Genomic DNA, 19,533 nt, shown 5'->3' on the forward strand with positions numbered 1-19,533 from the left:
CAGAAGGATCGAAATGGACCAGAACGGGAGGCGTTGTGAGAATGTCGATTAGATGTCAGTATGCAGAGGCCTCGTTATCACCCCACTGGAAAGGGGCGTCTTTTTTCAAAAGCTCGGTTAGTGGTCGTGCAATGGCGGCGAAATTTCTCACGAAACGGCGGAAGTACGAACAAAGGTTGATGAAGCTGCGCACATCCTTGACACACTTCGGAACAGGGAAGTGCGCAACAGCGTGGATTTTGCCTGGGTCCGGTTGCACTCCATTCACGTAAACGAGATGTCCAAGGACGGTAATCTGGCGACGGCCGAATTGACACTTCGATGCGTTGAGTTGCAGACCGGCTCGACGAAAAATGTCCAGGACTGCTGAGAGGCGCTCGAGGTGCGTAGCGAACGTTGGGGAGAATATGATAACGTCATCCAAGTAGCACAGGCACGTGGACCATTTTAAACCTTGACCACCATGCGTTCAAAGGTGGCAGGGGCGTTACATAGACCGAACGGCATCACTTTGAATTGATAAAGACCGTCGGGTGTTACAAAAGAAGTCTTCTCGCGGTCGAGGTCGTCCACGGCAATCTGCCAGTAGCCATAGCGAAGGTCAATAGAGGAGAAATAGCGAGCACCATGAAGGCAGTCAAAGGCATCGTCAATCCGAGGTAGGGGAACTCCAGCGACTGCGACAGTGCCAAGAAATGTGCCCAGTGGAAACAAATGGGCTTGTCGTCAGCAGTGCGCCAGTCAGATGGGTTGCGGAAACGTGGTGGGTAAGAAGATGCGGGACGGGGCGGAATCGAAGAAGCCGGGTGGGTATCAGGACGATGGGCCGAGCAGATGGTGTGAAGACCCATGTTTTCGAACTCTTGGCGGACAACTGCCTGGATAAGTGACACCGTGACTGCAGATGTGTTGGAGGGACTGGAGTAGAAAGCAGCCGGATAGGCAGCCGGATAGGCAGCCTCAATCTCACGCTGGACGATCCTGGTAACATCGCCAGTGTTGTTGGAACGAGGAGTGTCGGCACAGGAAGATGTCGCTGGGGTGTTGGGCAGACAGGCAAACTGCTGGTCAATACGTCAGCTTTTAGCGAGTTCCAGGCGGCGGCACTCTTTTATAACAGCATCCACCGTCGCTACGTTGTTGCAAACGAGCAAGTTGAAGGCGTCATCGGCAATGCCTTTGAGGATGTAGGCTACCTTGTCTGGTACCACGTGGGTGTCAATTTTGCGGCACAGAGCCAAGACGTCCTGAATATACGTGACATAGGGCTCTGTTGACGTCTGCACACGGCCGGAAAGCGCCTTCTGCGCGGCAAGTTGGTGACCGTAGGGGTTGCCGAACAAGTCTCGAAGATGTGTCTTAAGTGAATCCCAACTGGTGAGCTCATCTTCATGCATGCGATACCAAACTCTAGGTGTGCCACCGAGGTAAAAGACTACGTTGGCGAGCATAATAGTAGGGTCCCACCAGTTTGCGGCTGATGTGTTCATACAGGCTGATCCAGTCATCGACGTCTTCCCCATCTTTGCCCAAGAATACGCCAGGATCACGGGGAGCGGGGAGAGTGATGTAGGTCGTCGAAGTGGCAGCAGGTGTCGGAGCCGTGGGAGTCCGGTTGTCGTCGCCGGGAGCCATGAAGGAAGGCTCGACGTACTGTCCACTGCGAAGCTCCGTGACGAGGAACAGGGAAAGTCCACCTCCACCAGATATGTTATGTAGGAAGACGCAGACGAAAAGCTATGTACAAGTATATTTACAGGAAGATACGCTGCTTTTGGCCAAGAGGCAACAGCCCGCGCTAGCTTCTAATCGTCGTCGTCGTCTTCACACTGCTTGCCTTTTCGTGATCGCACGTATTGTTCCGTAGCAATATTAAGACGCTGGGTGAGCTGCTTACCATACTGCGCTCGCATTTCAACCCAGCACCATCCACACTAATGGAGCGTTTCCGCTTCAACAACCGGAGCCGCCGATCAGTTTGTTGCTGCGCTACGAGGGTTAGCCAGTGCCTGCGTTTTCGGGGACCAGCTGGACTCGCTGCGCCGGGACTGTTTCGTTTGCGGCATCAACATCCCCGCCTGCAGACGCGACTCCTGGACCTTCCCAACCCCTCGCTGAATGACGCTGTGAAAGCAGCGCTGGAAATGGAACCTGCTGCCAAAGACGCCGGCGAGATTGCCCGTGCGACTGGCTCACCGTCGGCGAAAGCAGTGGTCAACAAGTTGGCGACAAAGGGCAGTCAGTACCTGCAGTACCTATCACGAACAGTCTCTCATAGCAAAAGGGCGAAGAGATGCCAGGATAATGAAGCATAGGGCATTGTGGGGGTACAACAGGTATGAGGTACTGAGAGGTATTTGGAAAGGAGTAATGGTGCCGGGGCTTGCTTTCGGGAATGCGGTCCTGTGTTTAAGGGCAGAGGTTCAGTCGAGACTAGAAGTAAATCGGAGAGCTGTGGGAAGAGTAGCACTAGGTGCCCTCGGGAAAACCGCAAACCAAGCAGTACAGGGGGATATGGGCTGGGCATCATTCGAAGCACGGGAAGCTCAGAGTAAAATTCTATACGAAAAATGTCTGAGGAAATTGGATGATAACAGGTGGGCAGCTAAGGTATTTAAATAGTTTTACAAAAAGAGCATTGACTCACAATGGCGGAAAAGAACTAGGAAGCTAACCAGAAAGCATGCCTGACACGAGGACGAAGAAAGACAGAGCATTAAACGACAGGTTAAAAAAACGCAGAAGGTAAATATTGGATAAATTCAATGGAAAAGAAGCATAGTGTTGAACTATATTGAGACTGGAAACAGCAGTTCTGGAAGGAAGCGTTTTATGATAACTCAAAAGGCAGTGCCCTTCTCTTTGAAGCTAGGTCAGGATGTCTTAGAACACGGAGCTATAAAAAGAAATTTAACGAAGAAGAAGACACATGTAATGTGTGTGGTAAATCTGTAGAAACAATAGAACACCTCATACTAAAATGTGATGGTATCAATCCCGATGTTGATGCGGCCACAGTCATGCTTCCTGAGGCCCTAAGGTTCAGAGATGATAATAGTCATGTAAATAAATATGCGGTGGAAATTAGCAAAAGGCAATTGGAGGATTGGTGGCTCAAAAGCAGAGAGGTGACATATGGGTAAAAATGTAGGAAGACGTATTAAAGAAAATGGCGAATTTTAATAACACAGCACAGGTAAATAAAAATAAAAGGCAAAATAAAAAGCTGAGCATGGTGGCAACTGCCATCACCCCGTTTCAAAGGGGATGCTCCTACCTTCCATCCATCCATCCATCCTGTGGTCGCTGTGGTGCTGCCCATTCCCCCTCACAGTGCCAGTTGTCTCGAGCACAATGCTTCAATTGCGGGAAAATTGGGCACCTGGCACAGCTATGCCGAAGGGGGAGGACGAACAGCGGACAGCAGCAGCAGCCTGGTTCAAGCCCAGGTAGCACACAAGCCCGCAGCCAGGGTAGCCGTCGCAAGGGTACGCGGCGGGGGCATGCGACAGCAGGCTCGAGTTCTTCTGCGGCCAGGCTCCACATCGTGGCCGAGGATCCGCTGATTTTCGACATGTGGCACACAGGCCTTGTACCGTCGTCTGTGCCGCCGTACACATTAACACATTAAAACGCCTGAACAATAGAAAGAAAAGGCTTTATCGTATCGCCAAGCAATCTAACATGTCGGGCGCATGGGAAAAGTACCGCTGCATTGACAAAATGTTTCAGTCACAAGCTAACAAAACTAAGCGATCATTCTTTTCAACCTCACTTCCTGATATGCTACGTAATAACCCTCGTCAATTCTGGAAGGTTGTCAATCCATGCCCAAAGAAATCGATAAATATACTTGACCAAAATGGCGTCCCTATACCTGATACCGAACTTGCAACAACACTTAATTCAACATTCTGTACAGTTTTTACAAAAGAAGCTGAAGGCAATCTTCCTTATTTCCCTAATCCTCAATATCCTCCCATGCCTGCCATCACGTTTGAACCTCATGGCATTTTCAGACTAATAGAATCTTTGAAGCTAACTTCTTCGGCTGGCATTGACGGAATTAACGCGAAAGTGCTTAAGAATACAAAATATGTCACTAGTGTCATCTTATCACACATTTTTCAACAGTCACTCTCGTCTGGAGTGGTGCCGCAGGACTGGAAGACAGGTAAGATCATTCCAGTCCCCAAAAAAGCTTCTTCAACGTCATGTCTTGACTACCGGCCTATTTCCATTACCAGCGTTTGTTCCAAAATGATGGAGCATGTAATCTTTTCCCACATCATGAGATTTCTAATTTCTAACAACTTTTTTCATCCTAGTCAGCACGGATTTCTTAAGAATTTATCTTGCGATACTCAACTTGCGCTCTTTATAAATAATATCAGTTCCCAATTAGACCTTAATGTACCCGTAGACTCATTGTTTTTAGACTTCGAGAAAGCTTTTGATAAGGTACCCCACAACCGTCTTTTCTTGAAACTTTCAGCCCTGAATCTCAATCCCTTAATTTATAATTGGTTGCGCAGCTTTCTGACCGGCCGACAACAGTTCGTTTTTGCAAATAACTTTTCATCCCCGCTGTCTCCTGTACTTTCTGGGGTTCCTCAAGGTTCTGTTCTTGGCCCCCTCCTCTTTTTAATCTACATTAATGACCTTCCTAATGACATATCTTCTAACATACGCCTATTTGCGGACGACTGTGTTATTTACCGACCCATTAACAATAGCACAGATATCCTTGCCCTGCAGCATGACTTACAAAAGGTTGAAAAATGGTGTAAGACATGGTCAATGTCATTAAATGTAAATAAAACCTCATTAATCTCTTTCAATCGTCGGCACTCTTACGTAGCACCCTCATATCTCTTAGGTAATTCAATAATATCATCTGTGACCTGTTATAAATACTTGGGGCTTATCTTAACTCAAGATCTTTCATGGTCCTCTCACATTGCTAAAATAACTAACGAGGCTAACTGCAGCTTAGGCTTCCTCCGGCGACATCTGAAATTTGCCCCTCCTCCAGTAAAAACTCTTGCCTACAAATCTGTGGTAAGGCCCAAACTTGAATACGCATGCTCAATTTGGGACCCTCATCATGCTAATCTTTCTAACATGCTTGAATCTGTCCAAAACCGCGCAGCCCGATTCATTTTCCATGACTATTCTTCATATACAAGTGTCACAGCACTAAAATCTAATGCGAATCTTCCTAGACTACAAGCGAGACGTCAAGTGTCCAGGCTCATTCTATATCACAAGTTTTATCATGCTCCGATTGGTAACAGCGTCATATCACCAGCTCACCGCCATTCATCCCGGACTAATCATTCAAAGTCAGTGTACCCCCCGCATGCGCGCACATCATCCCATCTTCATTCGTTTTTTCCACGTACAGCGAGAGACTGGAATGATCTGCCTGAAGAAGCAGCGGACCACTCCAGTGTAACTGCATTCAGGACTGCCATCGAACGCATTTTCCTTTGAAGCAGCCCACCCCTCATGTAAAACCCCTCTCCAGGGGCATTTGAGGAATAAATAAATAAATAAATAAACATGCTGACCGTCGAAATCTGCGGGCATCCCATTTCCATGGAGCTGGACACAGGGGCCAGTGTGTCAGTAATGGCCGGGAAACTCTTCAAGCGTACTTTCCCCGGCGTATTCATCGAGGCTTCGGGCGTGATGCTGCGCAGCTACTCCGGGCATCTCTCTCAGCGCCAGGGTCAAGCACAGGTCAGCATTCGCTTTGGCGACACGGAGGCAACCCTTCCCCTTTACTTAACCAAGGGGTCGTCGCCGACGCTGCTGGGCCGAAACTGGATTCGTGCACTGGGCGTTCGTCTGCCAGAGTACCAGGAAGCCAGCCTGCATGTGGGGAAAGACGTCTCCAGCCTCCTGCCCGAGTTCAAGTCCCTGTGCCAGCCAGGGGTGGGCACATTCGCCAGCACGACGGGTGGCATCTACGTACCTGAGGGAGCCCGGCCGCGTTTTTTTCAAGCCTCGCCCACTGCCGTTTGCTGTGAAGGACGAGGTCACCGAGGAGCTGCAACGGTTACAGCGAGAGGGCATGCTGGTGCCCGTCAAGACGTCTGAATTGGCCGCTCTCATCGTACCAGGCTTCAAGCGAGATGGCAGCGTCAGGATCTCTGGGGATTTCAAGTTTACCATCAACCCCCGTCGCTACCGTCGAGAAGTACCCGCTGCCCTGCATTGAAGTTCTCTGGTCAGTGTTGTCCGGTGGAGAGAAGTTTACCACGCTCGGCCTCAGAGATGCTTACCAGCAGCTGATGCTCCAGTATGCCTCCCAGAAGTATGTCACAATATCAACAACTTTGGGGTTCTTCCAGTACACGCGCTTACCGTTTGGCGTGGCCTCAGCCCCAGCCATCTTTCAGAGGGAGATGGACAACCTGTTCAGGGGCATGAGGCACATGGCAGTGTATTTGGATGACATCCTGGTTACTGGCAGCGACGACTAGGACCACCCGCAGAACCTGCACAATGTCCTGGCACGACTCAGGACGCCGGTCTCAAGCTCAAGCTGAAAAAGTGCATTTTCCTGGCATAAAGTGTTGAGTACTTGGAACATGTCATGTTCTAGGCCTGCCTAGCCCCGTCTTCCCGCAAAGTTGATGCTGTGCTCAAGGCGCCTAAGCCCCAGAACAAGGAGCTTCAGAGCTACCTCGGCCTCATCAAGTTCTGCAGCAGTTTCCTGCTGAACCTGTCAGAGCATTGACAGCCGCTGCATTTTCTGCTTCAAGATGGTCAGCAATGGATCACCAAGGCTCCAGTGGTAATACACTTCGATCCTGCCAAGCCTGTCGTCCTGACCGTAGATGTGTTGCCGTACGGCTCCCACTGGGAGCCGTACAAGCATGTGGTGCCCCCTCGGACATAATCTTCATTGGCCCGCCAGGCTCGGTAGGCAACATTGGTCACCGCACCCACTAAACACCGACGAGCACAGCTGCTCGGCGGTCAGTCATTGTTCGTCACCACCACACTGCAGAGCGTCTGTCTAATGGTGGGTGCCTCGAGCCCTCCCTCGTTCACGAACCCGGGTGGATCGTGACATTCACTGTCATCAAAGAAAAGTTGAATTTGCACTTCGTGCATCCAGTAAATGAGATATTATGATAGTCGTCGTTTCTACCACCGCACTCAGCAGCCAGGCAAAACTGTGGATGACTTTTTTTCGTTATTACGCAAACTGTTAAAGCGCTGTAGCTATAGCAGCACGCTCGTCGAGGACCGCCTTGTTCGCGACAGATTCGTTGTAGGCATACGTGACAAGAAACTGTCTAATCAGTCAGAAGGGTTTGGTTGCGAGCTAGTTGGTATGGATCACTCATATTTAAAACAGCACCAGAAAACACTGACAAGGGAGAACACGGGATGAGCACCGACTGCCAACAACACTCTTATTGAAGCCTGCGCAAATATATACAATTTTCAATTGGCATAAAAAGAGTAAAAGAAGAAAGGGAAGACAAGTCATCGTCGGTCAACTCCTGCTGTGGATGCATCAATTACATTAAATACAAATGTAACCATACACATAGTGGACACAGGCCAAACTGATTATCTTCTAAGGAACTTAAGTTTTTATCACAAAGAGCTATGGAAGGGGAACTAGCACAGGTGGCTCCTAACTGACACATAGGAAATGCCTCAAAGATTTCTCTGGCCATCTGATTGCTGTACCTTTTAAACACATGTGCGTCGTCCAGGTGTGGTAAACAGCCACACTTTGCACAATGAACAGCCGATTACTGCTAGTCTTAATCTTGACACAGTGCGCATGCTCACACAAACGATCATTAATACAACGTCCTGTTTGCCCTATATAAGTGCAGCCGCAAGAGGTGGGAATGGAATACACTACATTGGTACTGCAACATACAGGCTTGGCGGCAATATTTGGCAAATATGGCAAGCAATATTTTGTCTCAAGGTTACTTTACTCGCACCAATAATATATACAGAAATATGCTATATAGTAAGAGATAGCGAAAAGTATCTACAAAATTTATAGCTCTCAATTTGGTTATCCCAAAAATCATGTTTCGTGAGAAGAAGAAATGTCAGAAACAAGTCGGAAAAGTCGTGCATGAGCAGTCGCCGTAAGAAGAGACACCTCGCGCAGCCATGCTGGCGAGCCATGCTGAAATCACGATAGCGCAAACCCCAGTGTAGGAGAATACGCTAGCCACAACCAAAGGCAAAGAAGGAGAAAACTTATTAGTATCACTGAACTTCAGCTGCACAGGGCTACATCTAAACTACCAGAAACATGACAGTAGTGGTCGTAAAAAACAGTAGGATCTCCACCCATTGGAAGTAGCAGACAAAGCGCGCATCACCACATAAGCTAGCTCTCAGAGGTAAACAAATCAAGTTGTATGCTCTGGTGAGTGGAAGCACAATTTCAAATTGTGCTTCCATGACTTTTGGCAACTCCATGGAGATGGCAGCACCTCTCAACAACCAGCGGTGTCAAACACGCAGGAAATATCAAACATGAAATCAGCACTGTGCATGTACACCGTAAACCATGCAGGACATTAGGTAGTCGCATTTTTTAAAGTGAAGCTTTCTTTGCCTCTTCCTTCAACTTTTCCACTGCTGCTGCTCTGGCTTCTGCTACCAAGCACACTGCCTCGGAGGGGGTGGTTCAGAGCGTGTGTATACATGACAGGGGTGAGTTAGGGAGGAAAGGCCACACTAGAAACTCATTCTCACCCCACCACATCGATTGTGCACAATGCCCTCTAGAGCTCCCTTGCCGTCGCCACATTAGCTTTTTGACAGCTGTAAATATCCGTGACTCTCCTCAGAAGCATTGCAGAAACTGCAGTGCTTCCCTTTCTACTAACATGCGAGTTCATGGGGGGACGTAGATAGAACCATAGGGAGGGGAAGAGGCAGTTTCGATACAAGGGAAGGGGTTGACGTGAGATGGCAAGCAAGCCCTACTACTATATGATGGCAGTTGTAGGGGAACTGGATAAGCTTAAGTTCAAGGTACAGAACAGTACTTTGCTGCTATTTCTGAAAAATAAACGCCATGCAAGTATGTCAAGCGGACCAACTACACGAGGCGTGCAGAAGCAGAGCCGCATTAAAGCGCACCGCATGGTCCAGGCGATACTACGTAAGCGGTCGACTGTCGCCAACACTTCTGTGCCTGCCGCAGTAGCTCTGTGGCTGTGGCATTGCTAAAGGTCATGGATTTGATTCCAACTGCGGCAGCCGCATTTCAACAGGGGCAAAATAGAAAATGCATGTGCTCTTATATTTTGAGACATGTTAAAGAACATCACGGTGTCAAAATTAATCCGGAGTCTGCCACTACGGTGTGCCTCATAATCCGATTGTGGTTTTGGCACAAACACCCCCACAATCCATAACTGCAAGTCGGCCTAGCTGGAACAGATTCATCTTAAAACTTCTTGTGTGCAAACAAACAAGGACGAAGAATAGGAGCAACACAAGGACAAGCGCTTGTCCTTGTGTTGCTCCTATTCTTTGTCCCTGTTTGTTTGTGCACAAAAAGTTTTAAGATGAACCCATAATCCAATTCAAGTTTAACACTTCTGCCACAATGAGACATGCCATTTGAGGCAATGACTATGCCCTATCCTCTCAGAGGTAATGAAAATGGCACACAACAATGCCTCAAACAAACACCTCTCCTTGCATGTTCTTTGTACTACGCAGACAAACAGCACTGGTGCCCGCAATGTAACGTTTAACATCAACTCATTACTTTCGTGTTAGACTAAACTTTGAAGAAATTAAGCTTAACCATAAACATCGCTGCTAATTATCGTCACTTAAAGTATCCAGCACAGAAAGCTTCGTCTACATCGATTCCCACAATGCATGGGATCTGCATATTTTTTTCTCTCCTTTATTTATTTTCGCATTTTATATGTGCAATGCTTTCAGTTGCATTTATCAAGCTATAAATGAGCTTGACAATGGGTTGGAAACACTGCTACGGGAGCAGATAAAATAGGCAACTGCAGTCACACCTTGATATGACGAACCTTGATATAACGAAATTCGCATCGTAACAAACTATTTTTACTTCCTGATCGTAGTTCCTTTTTTTGCGATTTAATGAATTTTTCGGTCATTTCAAGCATGTACTTGGGTCTCTATGGTTTGTGAATCTACTAAAAGCTATAAAGATGTTGGCAAATAATAAAGTTACTTGCAAGCGTCCTAGCATCTACATGAGAAGTTGAAGCAGCAAAAATGCTGTCGAAGTTCGTGCTGGGATGCATGACATGACATGACATTGAGTCCTGAGGGACTGAGATCTTTGGGAGACAAAACTGAAGGCTCCCGAAGATCAAGTCGGTGGCTCCGCCCACGATGGGACTGGGAGATGAAGTCCCGCCGCAATGTCGACGGACCCTCTGGACAGCCTGGAGTTGAATGTGGAGATTGCTGCTCTTGAGAGATTCCTGCCATTGTTCTTTCGTAATGGGTGGAGAGGCATTAAGGGCTGGGCACAGCCAGAGCATGTGTTCAAAAGAGCATAAGTCATGACCACATTTGGGGCACAACTGTGAGTGGTCAGGATCTATCCTGTTAAAGGACCGAGGAGTGGGATACGAACGAGTTTGCAGAAGTCTGAGTGTGCTAGCCTGAGGTTTGTTCAATTCGGGGTGGAGGGGTGGAAATAGCCTCCTGCCCAGTCTAATAGGAAACAATTTCACGGAAAGTACATAATGGATCTTTGTGGTTGCTGACCTCATTCGAAGCCTGGCTGCCCGCGACAGCATGGTACGTGAAATCGCACGCTCTCCAGTGGGCCTGTTCATTATAATTACATCCAAGCGGGCTAATTGAGCTACCTAGATGGGCTGGGAACCACGAGATGTGGTATCCTCCTTCGCTGCTCTCCCTAGTCCTTTGAAGTGCTTTAATCACAGTACAGTTCGCCTGTTCAGATACAAGGGCGGATGAGAAGGATCTAACCACCGTGTGCGAGTCCGAGAAGACAATAGCGGGAACTTTTGAGCTGTGAAAAGCCAGAGCGATCGCGGCTTCCTCCGCCACATGGGCAAATTTCGTATAAACAGAGGCTGCATTAACCAGGTTGCTCCCCCGCGTCTACCACCGAGACAGCGACCTTATCCCCATGTCATATCTGGCAGCATTGACAAAGAGGGCATCTAGTGTCTGCTGATTGATCTTTTTAAGGTTGGACTTGGCTCTCGCAAATCTTCTACCCTCGTTATGCACTGGGTGGATGTTTAGCAGGACGGGGTCAACCATGATGCGAGTTCTGGTTTCCTGGGTCAAGCTAACTTTGGTCGCCAGTTCATGTCTGGGTTGGATTCCCGCTGCTTCTAAAACCATGATCCCTGGCTTAGGGATGGAAGTCTCATTATTTGAGCCGCTGTGTCAGCTTCTATTAGCTCATCGATGGTGTTATGGAGTCCTAGCTCCAGCAGCTTCTCAGTGCTTGTCGACTGCGGAAGGTCGAACACACGCTTGAGGCCAGTTCTGATTAAGGAGTCGAGCTTGACCTTTTTCGCTTTACCCTAATTAAGGTATGGCGTGATGTAGATAACATGACTCAGGAAGAATGCCGGATAAGCTCTGAGCAAATTGTCCTCTTTGAGACCGCCTCTTTGATTTTGATTTAAGACACAGGCTACAAGTCTTAAGACATTACTAGCCTGTCCAGTGAGCCTGTTGAGGGTCGTCGAGTTACAGCCCTTGACATCAATGAGGAGACCTAGAATCTTGACCGAGTCCATCCTTAGTATGGGATGCCCATTTTTAGCTCGAATTTTTGTTGGCAGAGTTTCCAGAGGCGCAAGGTTTCTGACCCCCTGTCTGGACTGGCGGTACAACAGTAGCTCTGATTTAGCGGGGGAGAGTTCAAGGCCCGTGTTTGAAAGAAAATCTTTGGTAGCCTCTAACGCGCTTTGTAACGAGTGTTCAATCATAGCTAGCGATCCGCGCGGCACCCAGATCGTGATATCGTCCGCATAAATGGTGCGACCCATGTTCGGGATTGCAGCGAGGCAAGTGGAGAGTTTGTGCAGGGCTATATTGAATATGAGTGGGGAGAGGACTGAGCCCAGCGGGGTGCCGCAGGTGTCTAGTTCGTAGGGTGCTCCCGTGACCGTGCCTTGTCGAAGGTGTGCCTTGCGATTCGCGAGGAAAGATCTGGTGTAATCATGAAACGGCTGGCCCAGATTGAGAGACGAAATCACCGTCAGGATGTGTATATGCACGACCCTATCGAAGGCCTTGGAGAGGTCCAATGTGAGGATCCCTCTCACATCGCGAGTAGGGTTATCATAGATTTGAAGCATAGCACTGGGATGCATAAAACAGTACTGCGCCATTTGTTGCGTAACAACTTGCGGAGGCCACAGAGAGTGCAACAACTCGGCGAAACAGAGAGAAGTGGTTTGTGAGAAAAGAAAGGCTGTCGCTATCTTTTGCAGCCTTTGAGGAAGGAACACGGCTCAGTGCCAATCAGATAAACATGAGAGACAAGGGGGGAAGAAGAGGCGCGAGCACGTGACAACATGATCAAGCACGCACTAGTAGAGGGCCAGAGGATGCCCGTTTATCCACCCTCTCCCCCTATCAGTTGCGTCTCCTCTACCCTTGCTGTAGCTGTGCATGGCTGTCCATATGCGGGCAATGCGGCGTATGTTGTAAGTAATCTTTGGCAAGTGCAAATGTCAAACTGAGATGGTTGCTGCCTACATGTGCATTTTGTTTCCACATGTCTAGTGTTGGGGGTCATATAATCTCAAGTTCCTGACGCACGTTGCAAAGCATGAGCTCGCGTTGCAATAGCGTGTTCTTGGTCATCAAATGATCTTTGCCTGAGTGCACGTGACACCGATAAAACTACGAACCTTGCTCTGTGCAGTGTCGTGCGGGTGGGAAGAAATGGAATAGACAGGGCAGATGCTCACTTACAAGTGAAGTTTAATGAAAGGTTTTCCAGGAAGTGGAGGGCCGCACATGCAAAAGTTGTAAAAAATGCTAACGCCCAAGGAGATAACCAATTTATTTATGCATCAGTGAAAGTGATGGGACACTGACACATGTGGCAGATTGTGTGTATATCTGGCCAGCCTGAATTATTTCCCTGGCCAGTCTTTTATTAGACTTGTTTAATATAGTTGCATTTCTAAATAGCAGAGTGTAAACGCACTCTTTGATGTGTGCAGGTAGGTGCATACCACCTGGTACAGCCTTTAAAGATGCCGATTACCCCCCTGAGTTGGTCGTTTATACATCAGCCCACTTGGCCAATGTAAACTTTTCTGCAGTGGAGTGGAATCTGGTAAACGACCTCAGTAGTGCAAATCACAAGGGGCCTTGCATGTCTCTTCTCACAGGCATTTTTTGCAATTTTCGCTCTGATCACGTATTAGGAAGCACAACCTAGAGAGCATACAAGGGGCTGGGAAATCTACATCCACCTTATGCTTGCATCCTACTTTTTTAAATTGTGCAAAACTACATGCATGTATAGCATTACCACAACCGTATTTGGTTTCCACTTTTCCTGTGTGGTTGCGGCGGATGCCATTTTGAGCTTTTATTTTATTATTATTATTTTTATTTACAATACTGTTAGCCCTTGCAGGCTGTTACAGGGGTGGGGGAAAATAATCTGGAAAGCTTTTTTAAAAGCAAGCCTCCCATGGCCACCAACAGACTGGAGGGGAAACCCGAGCTTTACGGATTCAGATTCAGATTCAGATTTATTGGTTTCAAAACAGAAGTAATTACATGACGAATATACAGACGAGGGTCCCAAAGTCAAAGAACTGTAGTGGGACCCAGATGTGACACCTGCAAACTGAAGCTGTGCTCAACCTTGTGCATACAAGACAAAGCCGAATTCAGGCACAACAAAGCAATCGCTCGCTCATTTGACGAGCTTTGTGTGTGAAAAGTTATAAGGTAGAAGGCTTTTCTTAGAGTGTGGTAAATATTCCCAACAAGCATGGTCTTCCAATTTAAAATAGAAAGCGAGGTCTAAAAACTGCAACATGCCATTGGTGGAAAGTTCAAGGGTAAAAGAAAAAGAACAATTACAGTTAAACCTCAATATAACAAAATCCTCGATATGAAGAAATAGTTGAGTTTTCACAACCTCTTGTCCATAGAACACGATGTATTTAGAACCTCAATATAATGAAGTGCTTCTGTGCAATTTCAATATAACGATATTTCACGACCGCCACAAAGTAATGCAAGACAATAAATGTAAACAGGCGCAGATGGTCAAATAAGTTAATCACAAGCGGCTGCTTACAAATGCACCTCATATATTGCCACCGCATGGCAAAGGTGATTGCCGAGCTGCATCATGTTCCGTATAAAGTCCAAGTGTGATAAAATGCTATTGCTCCCCACGCTCTGTGTGCTTTAGGTGCGAATGAAAGTGTGCGAGTGTGATGCAAGAAGCTGGCTTCATGAGTGCCGCCTTCCCGCGTGAGCAAAGGGAAAGAGGGGCCTTAAAAGTACGTCTTGTTGGGCGAGTTGGTCACAATTCATCTTGGGTACTAGGCGCGAACACACACAAGGCACAAGGAAGGAGATGGGATAGAGCGCCAGCTACAACTGCTTTATTCCAAGGCACACCACACACTTATATACCCATCTTAGATGCAAGCAACACAATCAGATCAAGATTGATATAGGAGGAAACTGGTTAAATATTTTTTTTCTGCCACATATATAAAGATATTGACGGATCGCTGACGCACATGCTTCCATTCTTTCCGATCAAGAAAGCTTCAATTACTTCCCGAGCTTTTTTTAATCTTTACTCTTTGCTAGAATCCGAGCCCCTGCAAAACATGCCTCACAAGAGCGTGACGGGCAGGACTTAATGTGCTTCAGCATCTTCATCAAACTGATCTACTTTCTCATCATTGTGACTGGTTGTTGGAGCATAGGCATGTACTACCTTTAATCTATGCCTCTTATTAAGTTCGATTATGACTACTGCCACCCTCTCATCATTGCTGTAGAATTCATCAGTGTTGCCCGCTATGTCCTTATGGATTAGGAATCCTACCCCGTATTGCTTCTTATCTACGGGACCTCTATAGCAGAGGACATGTCCGTTATTCAGCAATGTATAAGCCTCACCACTTCTAATCTCACTAAGGCCGATGATATCCCAAACAATGCCTGATAATTCCTTAGAGTCCTGCTAAGCTAGCCTTGAGAGGGTTTGGGTGTTAAACCTTGCAAGGGTCAGTTTCTATTGGCGGCTTGTCTGGATCCAGAGATTCTTAGCACCCTCTGCTGCGTCACAGGTCCGATCGCCACTTTGGTCAGGTGCTTCGCAGCTGCTGGGGAATGAAGGCCATTGAGTAATTGAGTGATCAAGCCATCTGGGAGGGGATGGCCGAATGCTGTACCAGGGAGGCCAATTCCTGTTCTGGTGAGGGAGTGTCTTAGTGGGCCTTCCTAATTTGGTTGTACCTGGATTAGTATAGCCCCACTCGCTCTCATCATCTTTTGCTGGTGACAGGCGTCACTCCAAGACTGCAGATGTTGTGCACTGGAGAAGGTGAATTTCAAGCTCACCATCGTAAAAAAAAAAAGAAGTAACCTTATAGCGGGATTTGAACTTCCGGACTATGGCAACCGAGTATTCGACATAGCTCAGTCAGCTAATCCCACATGTGGCGAGGCTACCTTATCAATGGTGCACCTTTCTGGAGAAACTGCGGCATTTTTTTTTTTTTCTCTCAGTACGAATACTCATGTGTCTACACTTTTGTTTTTGATTTGATGGTGTTATCTGATGATGGCTGTGGACGATAAGTGCAGTCACTCGTGGTATCCAAGATTTATGGCGCGCACGATGCATAATGCTAACTTCGGGTGCCATAAGTCATGACGATGCATTGTTCTTGGTGCAATCTGCACTGCGTGTGCTAGTGCTCATAACTATGCAATTATAGCCCAATTTTCTTGTGATTTGTTCGTATGTGATTACTGACAAGAAACCATCCACCAGAAATGTTCTAGGAATTTGGGAACTTATTTTTACTGCTGAAACTTTAAAACCTCGAATTAACGAAATTCACGATTTAACAAAGTTTCACGCTGTGAATACAACTTTTTTATATTCAGGTTCGACTGTACAGCATTTCTTTGCACCTCACACATACCTTAGTGCAGCTTACCGAGTGAAGTTGAGTCCCATTGGAAGACTTACTGATATGACCTGGAATCCAGACCAAGAAGCAACACTGATTGTGCATGAACGTCTGTTTCTGCCAGCTGGGAACAAGGCATTCCTAGCCTAGCACTGGCCTTCACCTTCTTGTTGCATTGTCTCTGATACGCACAAATGGAAATGAGATGATTATACAACATTTCCAATCAATGCAGCAGTACTGATTGATGGTAGGCCCACCCACAGATTTATTTTTTCCTGCTGCTTTAGCCTCTGCATGCGTGTGACCCCCTCTGCCCAGAGCTCGAGTGGCCCGTCGGGGAGGAGGCGTTGTCAGCCGCAGCGGAACATGGCGTGTTGGCGCTGCTCACTCGGGAACCAGAAGCACGGCCAGGCTTTCAGGGTGTGTGGTTTACCTTGACCTGTTGTTTCTGCCAAGCTTAGTTGCTTACAGGAATCACTTGTAGCAGCTTTTGGGCTCCTTCATGCAGTTCAATTTCAGTTGTTCTAACTCCAAGGGGCCGAAAATATTTTCATATTATTATATTACACTATTATAAGTATCTACTACTATGCGGTCTAGAGGGTAGCATTTGGAAATGGAAAATGCTGTTCTTTGTCTTTTTTTAAAAATGTATTTTTTTTTTTTTTACTGCCTACACAATCAATATATGTTATATCGGAGCGCTCACTTTTGGTTCAAATACTTCTGTGTTTTAAGAAGTTATTCAGGGTGTTCCACGTAACTTGTGCCAAAATTTTAAAATATGCGAGTGCAACATAGCTGGCAGAACAAAGGTCATTTCTTTGCTGCCGCTTGAAACAAGTCATACAACTTTTAAAGTGAAGCATAGGTAACTGCGAGTCGGCCTAGTTGGAACTGATTCATTTTTAAAAACACTTCGAGAGCGAAAAAAACAGTGACGAAGAAAAGGAGCAGCAACACCAGGACGAGCGCTTTCTAACAACTGGTTTTATTTATGAAGAACCTTCTGCTTAAATACCCACAGATCTGCGTGATCCAGTCAACAGAACACTCCGATAGTGGCATATAACAGCACTTTTGATAAAATGCCGCAAATCAGCGCTACCCGGTCAACATAAAAACAGCTAAGCGTACAAAACAAGCACTCCAGTCGAAAATGCGTTCAAGACATGATAACAGGAGTGAGTTCTCTTTGTCTAACAATGCAACGAAAGGATGGCTGATGCATTTTTCCTTTAGTTTTTCAATCCAGTGAGCTTCCACAATTTCTCTCACAGTTTGATTTCTGTGCCTAAACAATACGTTGGTGCTTCCAAGACAGGGTGAGCATGCATGTTCTTGACAATGCATTGCCAAATGCCCACTAGGGCAAGTGTTCCCTTAGTCTGGTGTTAGTGCATCTCGCAGTCGGCCCTACATATTCTGTGTGTGCACGGCCTTTCACAAAGGCAGTTACACGAAGTAAAAGTGGTGTTTTCGGCTAAAAACAAAATAGGTAGTGTGTGTTTTAGGGTAAAAAGTAAGTTCGTAAGTAGTAAGTAAGTAAGTGAGTAAAAAGTAAGTTTTCATCAAATAAAATGTTTTCCGTAAAATTTCAAGCAAGATTCGTAAAATCGTAAGATTGCTCGAAATTCGTACATATTAGGAATATTCGGAAGCGTTGGCAGGTATGACAATGTGAACATAATGAATACAAGTGAGCAACGCATATAAAAATGGAGTGATATACATTCCTGCAAGGGATATTACATCAAAAGAACACATTCATAATAGAATATTTCCCATACACAGTAAAGGTATACATAGTGAAATGCGTAATACATGTAATGTTGAACTTAAATACATTCGTACAGACAACTTACTTATGGAATTATTTAGTACTTATATTAGGTGTATTAGAGTCAAACATATGGGAGTATTAGTTGAACGAAAGGTACTAAATAACAATTTAATAAGTAAAAGGATAGACAGTTTGGGGAGTTGGTACGGTAACATGATTTGGGCTTCTAGCGCGAAGTGAAACACGGACACAGAAAGGAGCAGACAGGATAGCGCTCGTCCTGTCTGCTCCTTTCTGTGTCCGTGTTTCACTTCGCGCTAGAAGCCAAAATTATATTTAATAAGTGTGGCATTTGAAATGTAAAACTGGGCGTAATCAATTTATGTTCAGAATAAGAGATCTCTTAAACTCTTTCCTAGTAATGGTGCACAAATCAATTCCTTAGCCATTTAAGTATCTTAAGTAAATGGGCCTGCAGTGTTCTAGTCTATTTAATCCATGGTTTGTGCGTGAGAAAGGTACTACCCCCATCGATCTCGGTTCCTAATGTTATATTGTTATTGTTAATGTTATTATTAGTGTTAGGTTTTCTGAGAGTACATAACATTAGGAAAGCTTTATTATTAAATTTAAAACTGTGCTTGTATTTCATGATAAGATTCAACTGGAAAATCTGTTGCAGAGGAAGCACGTTCAGCCTGGCAAATAGCTCGGTCGTGTGAGCGTCATAAGCATTTGCACTGTGGCAAATGGCCTTCTTTTGTAATAAAAGGAGTTTGTTAATGTTGATTTTTTATTCGTTTCACAAGGTTACAATAATATATGTGAGGGGCAAACATAAAGTTATAAAGTAACAATTTAACCTTGAGTGAAAGTACTTGCAGAAATTTACATAGTATACTACGGGCCTTTGTCAAACATTTTGCCACATGATCGACGTGTGTTTCAGTTTATGTGCCGATTAAAAATCACACCCAATGTCTTGACCTCCTGTACAAGTTCTACATTTTCTGATCCAAAGTATAGACTGAGGTTACGATTTACTAGGTTTTGCACAGGTGTAAACAAAAGAGCTTTAGTTTTGGAGACATTAATTTCTAAGCAATTTAGGTTAGTCCATTCCAGTAATGTTTGTAATTTAATATTTGCTAAGCAAGTTCGTGAACATTAGTAGACTGGAAAAGGATGGCAGCATCATGTGCATACATGACACACTCGGCATGTTTATTCAGCCTGGTTATGTCATTTACGTAAATATTAAATAGCAGTTGCTCCACTGTGCCTCCCTGCAGAAGGTATTTCTAACAACGTATAATTTCTGACTGAAAAAAAAGGAAGGGCTTTTGTGTACATGCAATGTGATTGCACAGTCTGCAGGCTGATCTGAAAAGGACATTTCTGTGTATGCAAATTGTGCAACTCAGAATTGATAGTGCTAGGGCTGATGTTTCTTCATCAGCAGCCATTTCTTGCAAGCCAGATAAGATAAAATGCTTAACAAGCATGCATCAGAACCTACTCAACAATAAGTGCAAATGCTCACTCTGGTGAACC

General features: G+C 46.0%; 1 protein-coding gene across 10 annotated transcripts in view; it reads left to right on the forward strand.

The window, feature by feature from the left end:
- The window catches only part of gwl (serine/threonine-protein kinase greatwall), a 472,763-nt gene that overhangs the window by 367,634 nt on the left and 85,596 nt on the right, over positions 1 to 19,533 (forward strand). For 6 of the 10 annotated variants that reach the window (XM_065444896.1, XM_065444898.1, XM_065444900.1 and 3 more), the window contains one exon: positions 16,515 to 16,616. The exons of the other annotated variants lie outside the window; for them this stretch is intronic. In XM_065444896.1, the coding sequence (XP_065300968.1) occupies positions 16,515 to 16,616 (102 nt within the window). The remainder of the gene's footprint in view (positions 1 to 16,514; positions 16,617 to 19,533) is intronic. 10 annotated transcript variants of the gene reach the window in all.

Source organism: Dermacentor albipictus, chromosome 1, assembly GCF_038994185.2.
Source record: "Dermacentor albipictus isolate Rhodes 1998 colony chromosome 1, USDA_Dalb.pri_finalv2, whole genome shotgun sequence".
Classification (NCBI taxonomy): domain Eukaryota; kingdom Metazoa; phylum Arthropoda; class Arachnida; order Ixodida; family Ixodidae; genus Dermacentor; species Dermacentor albipictus.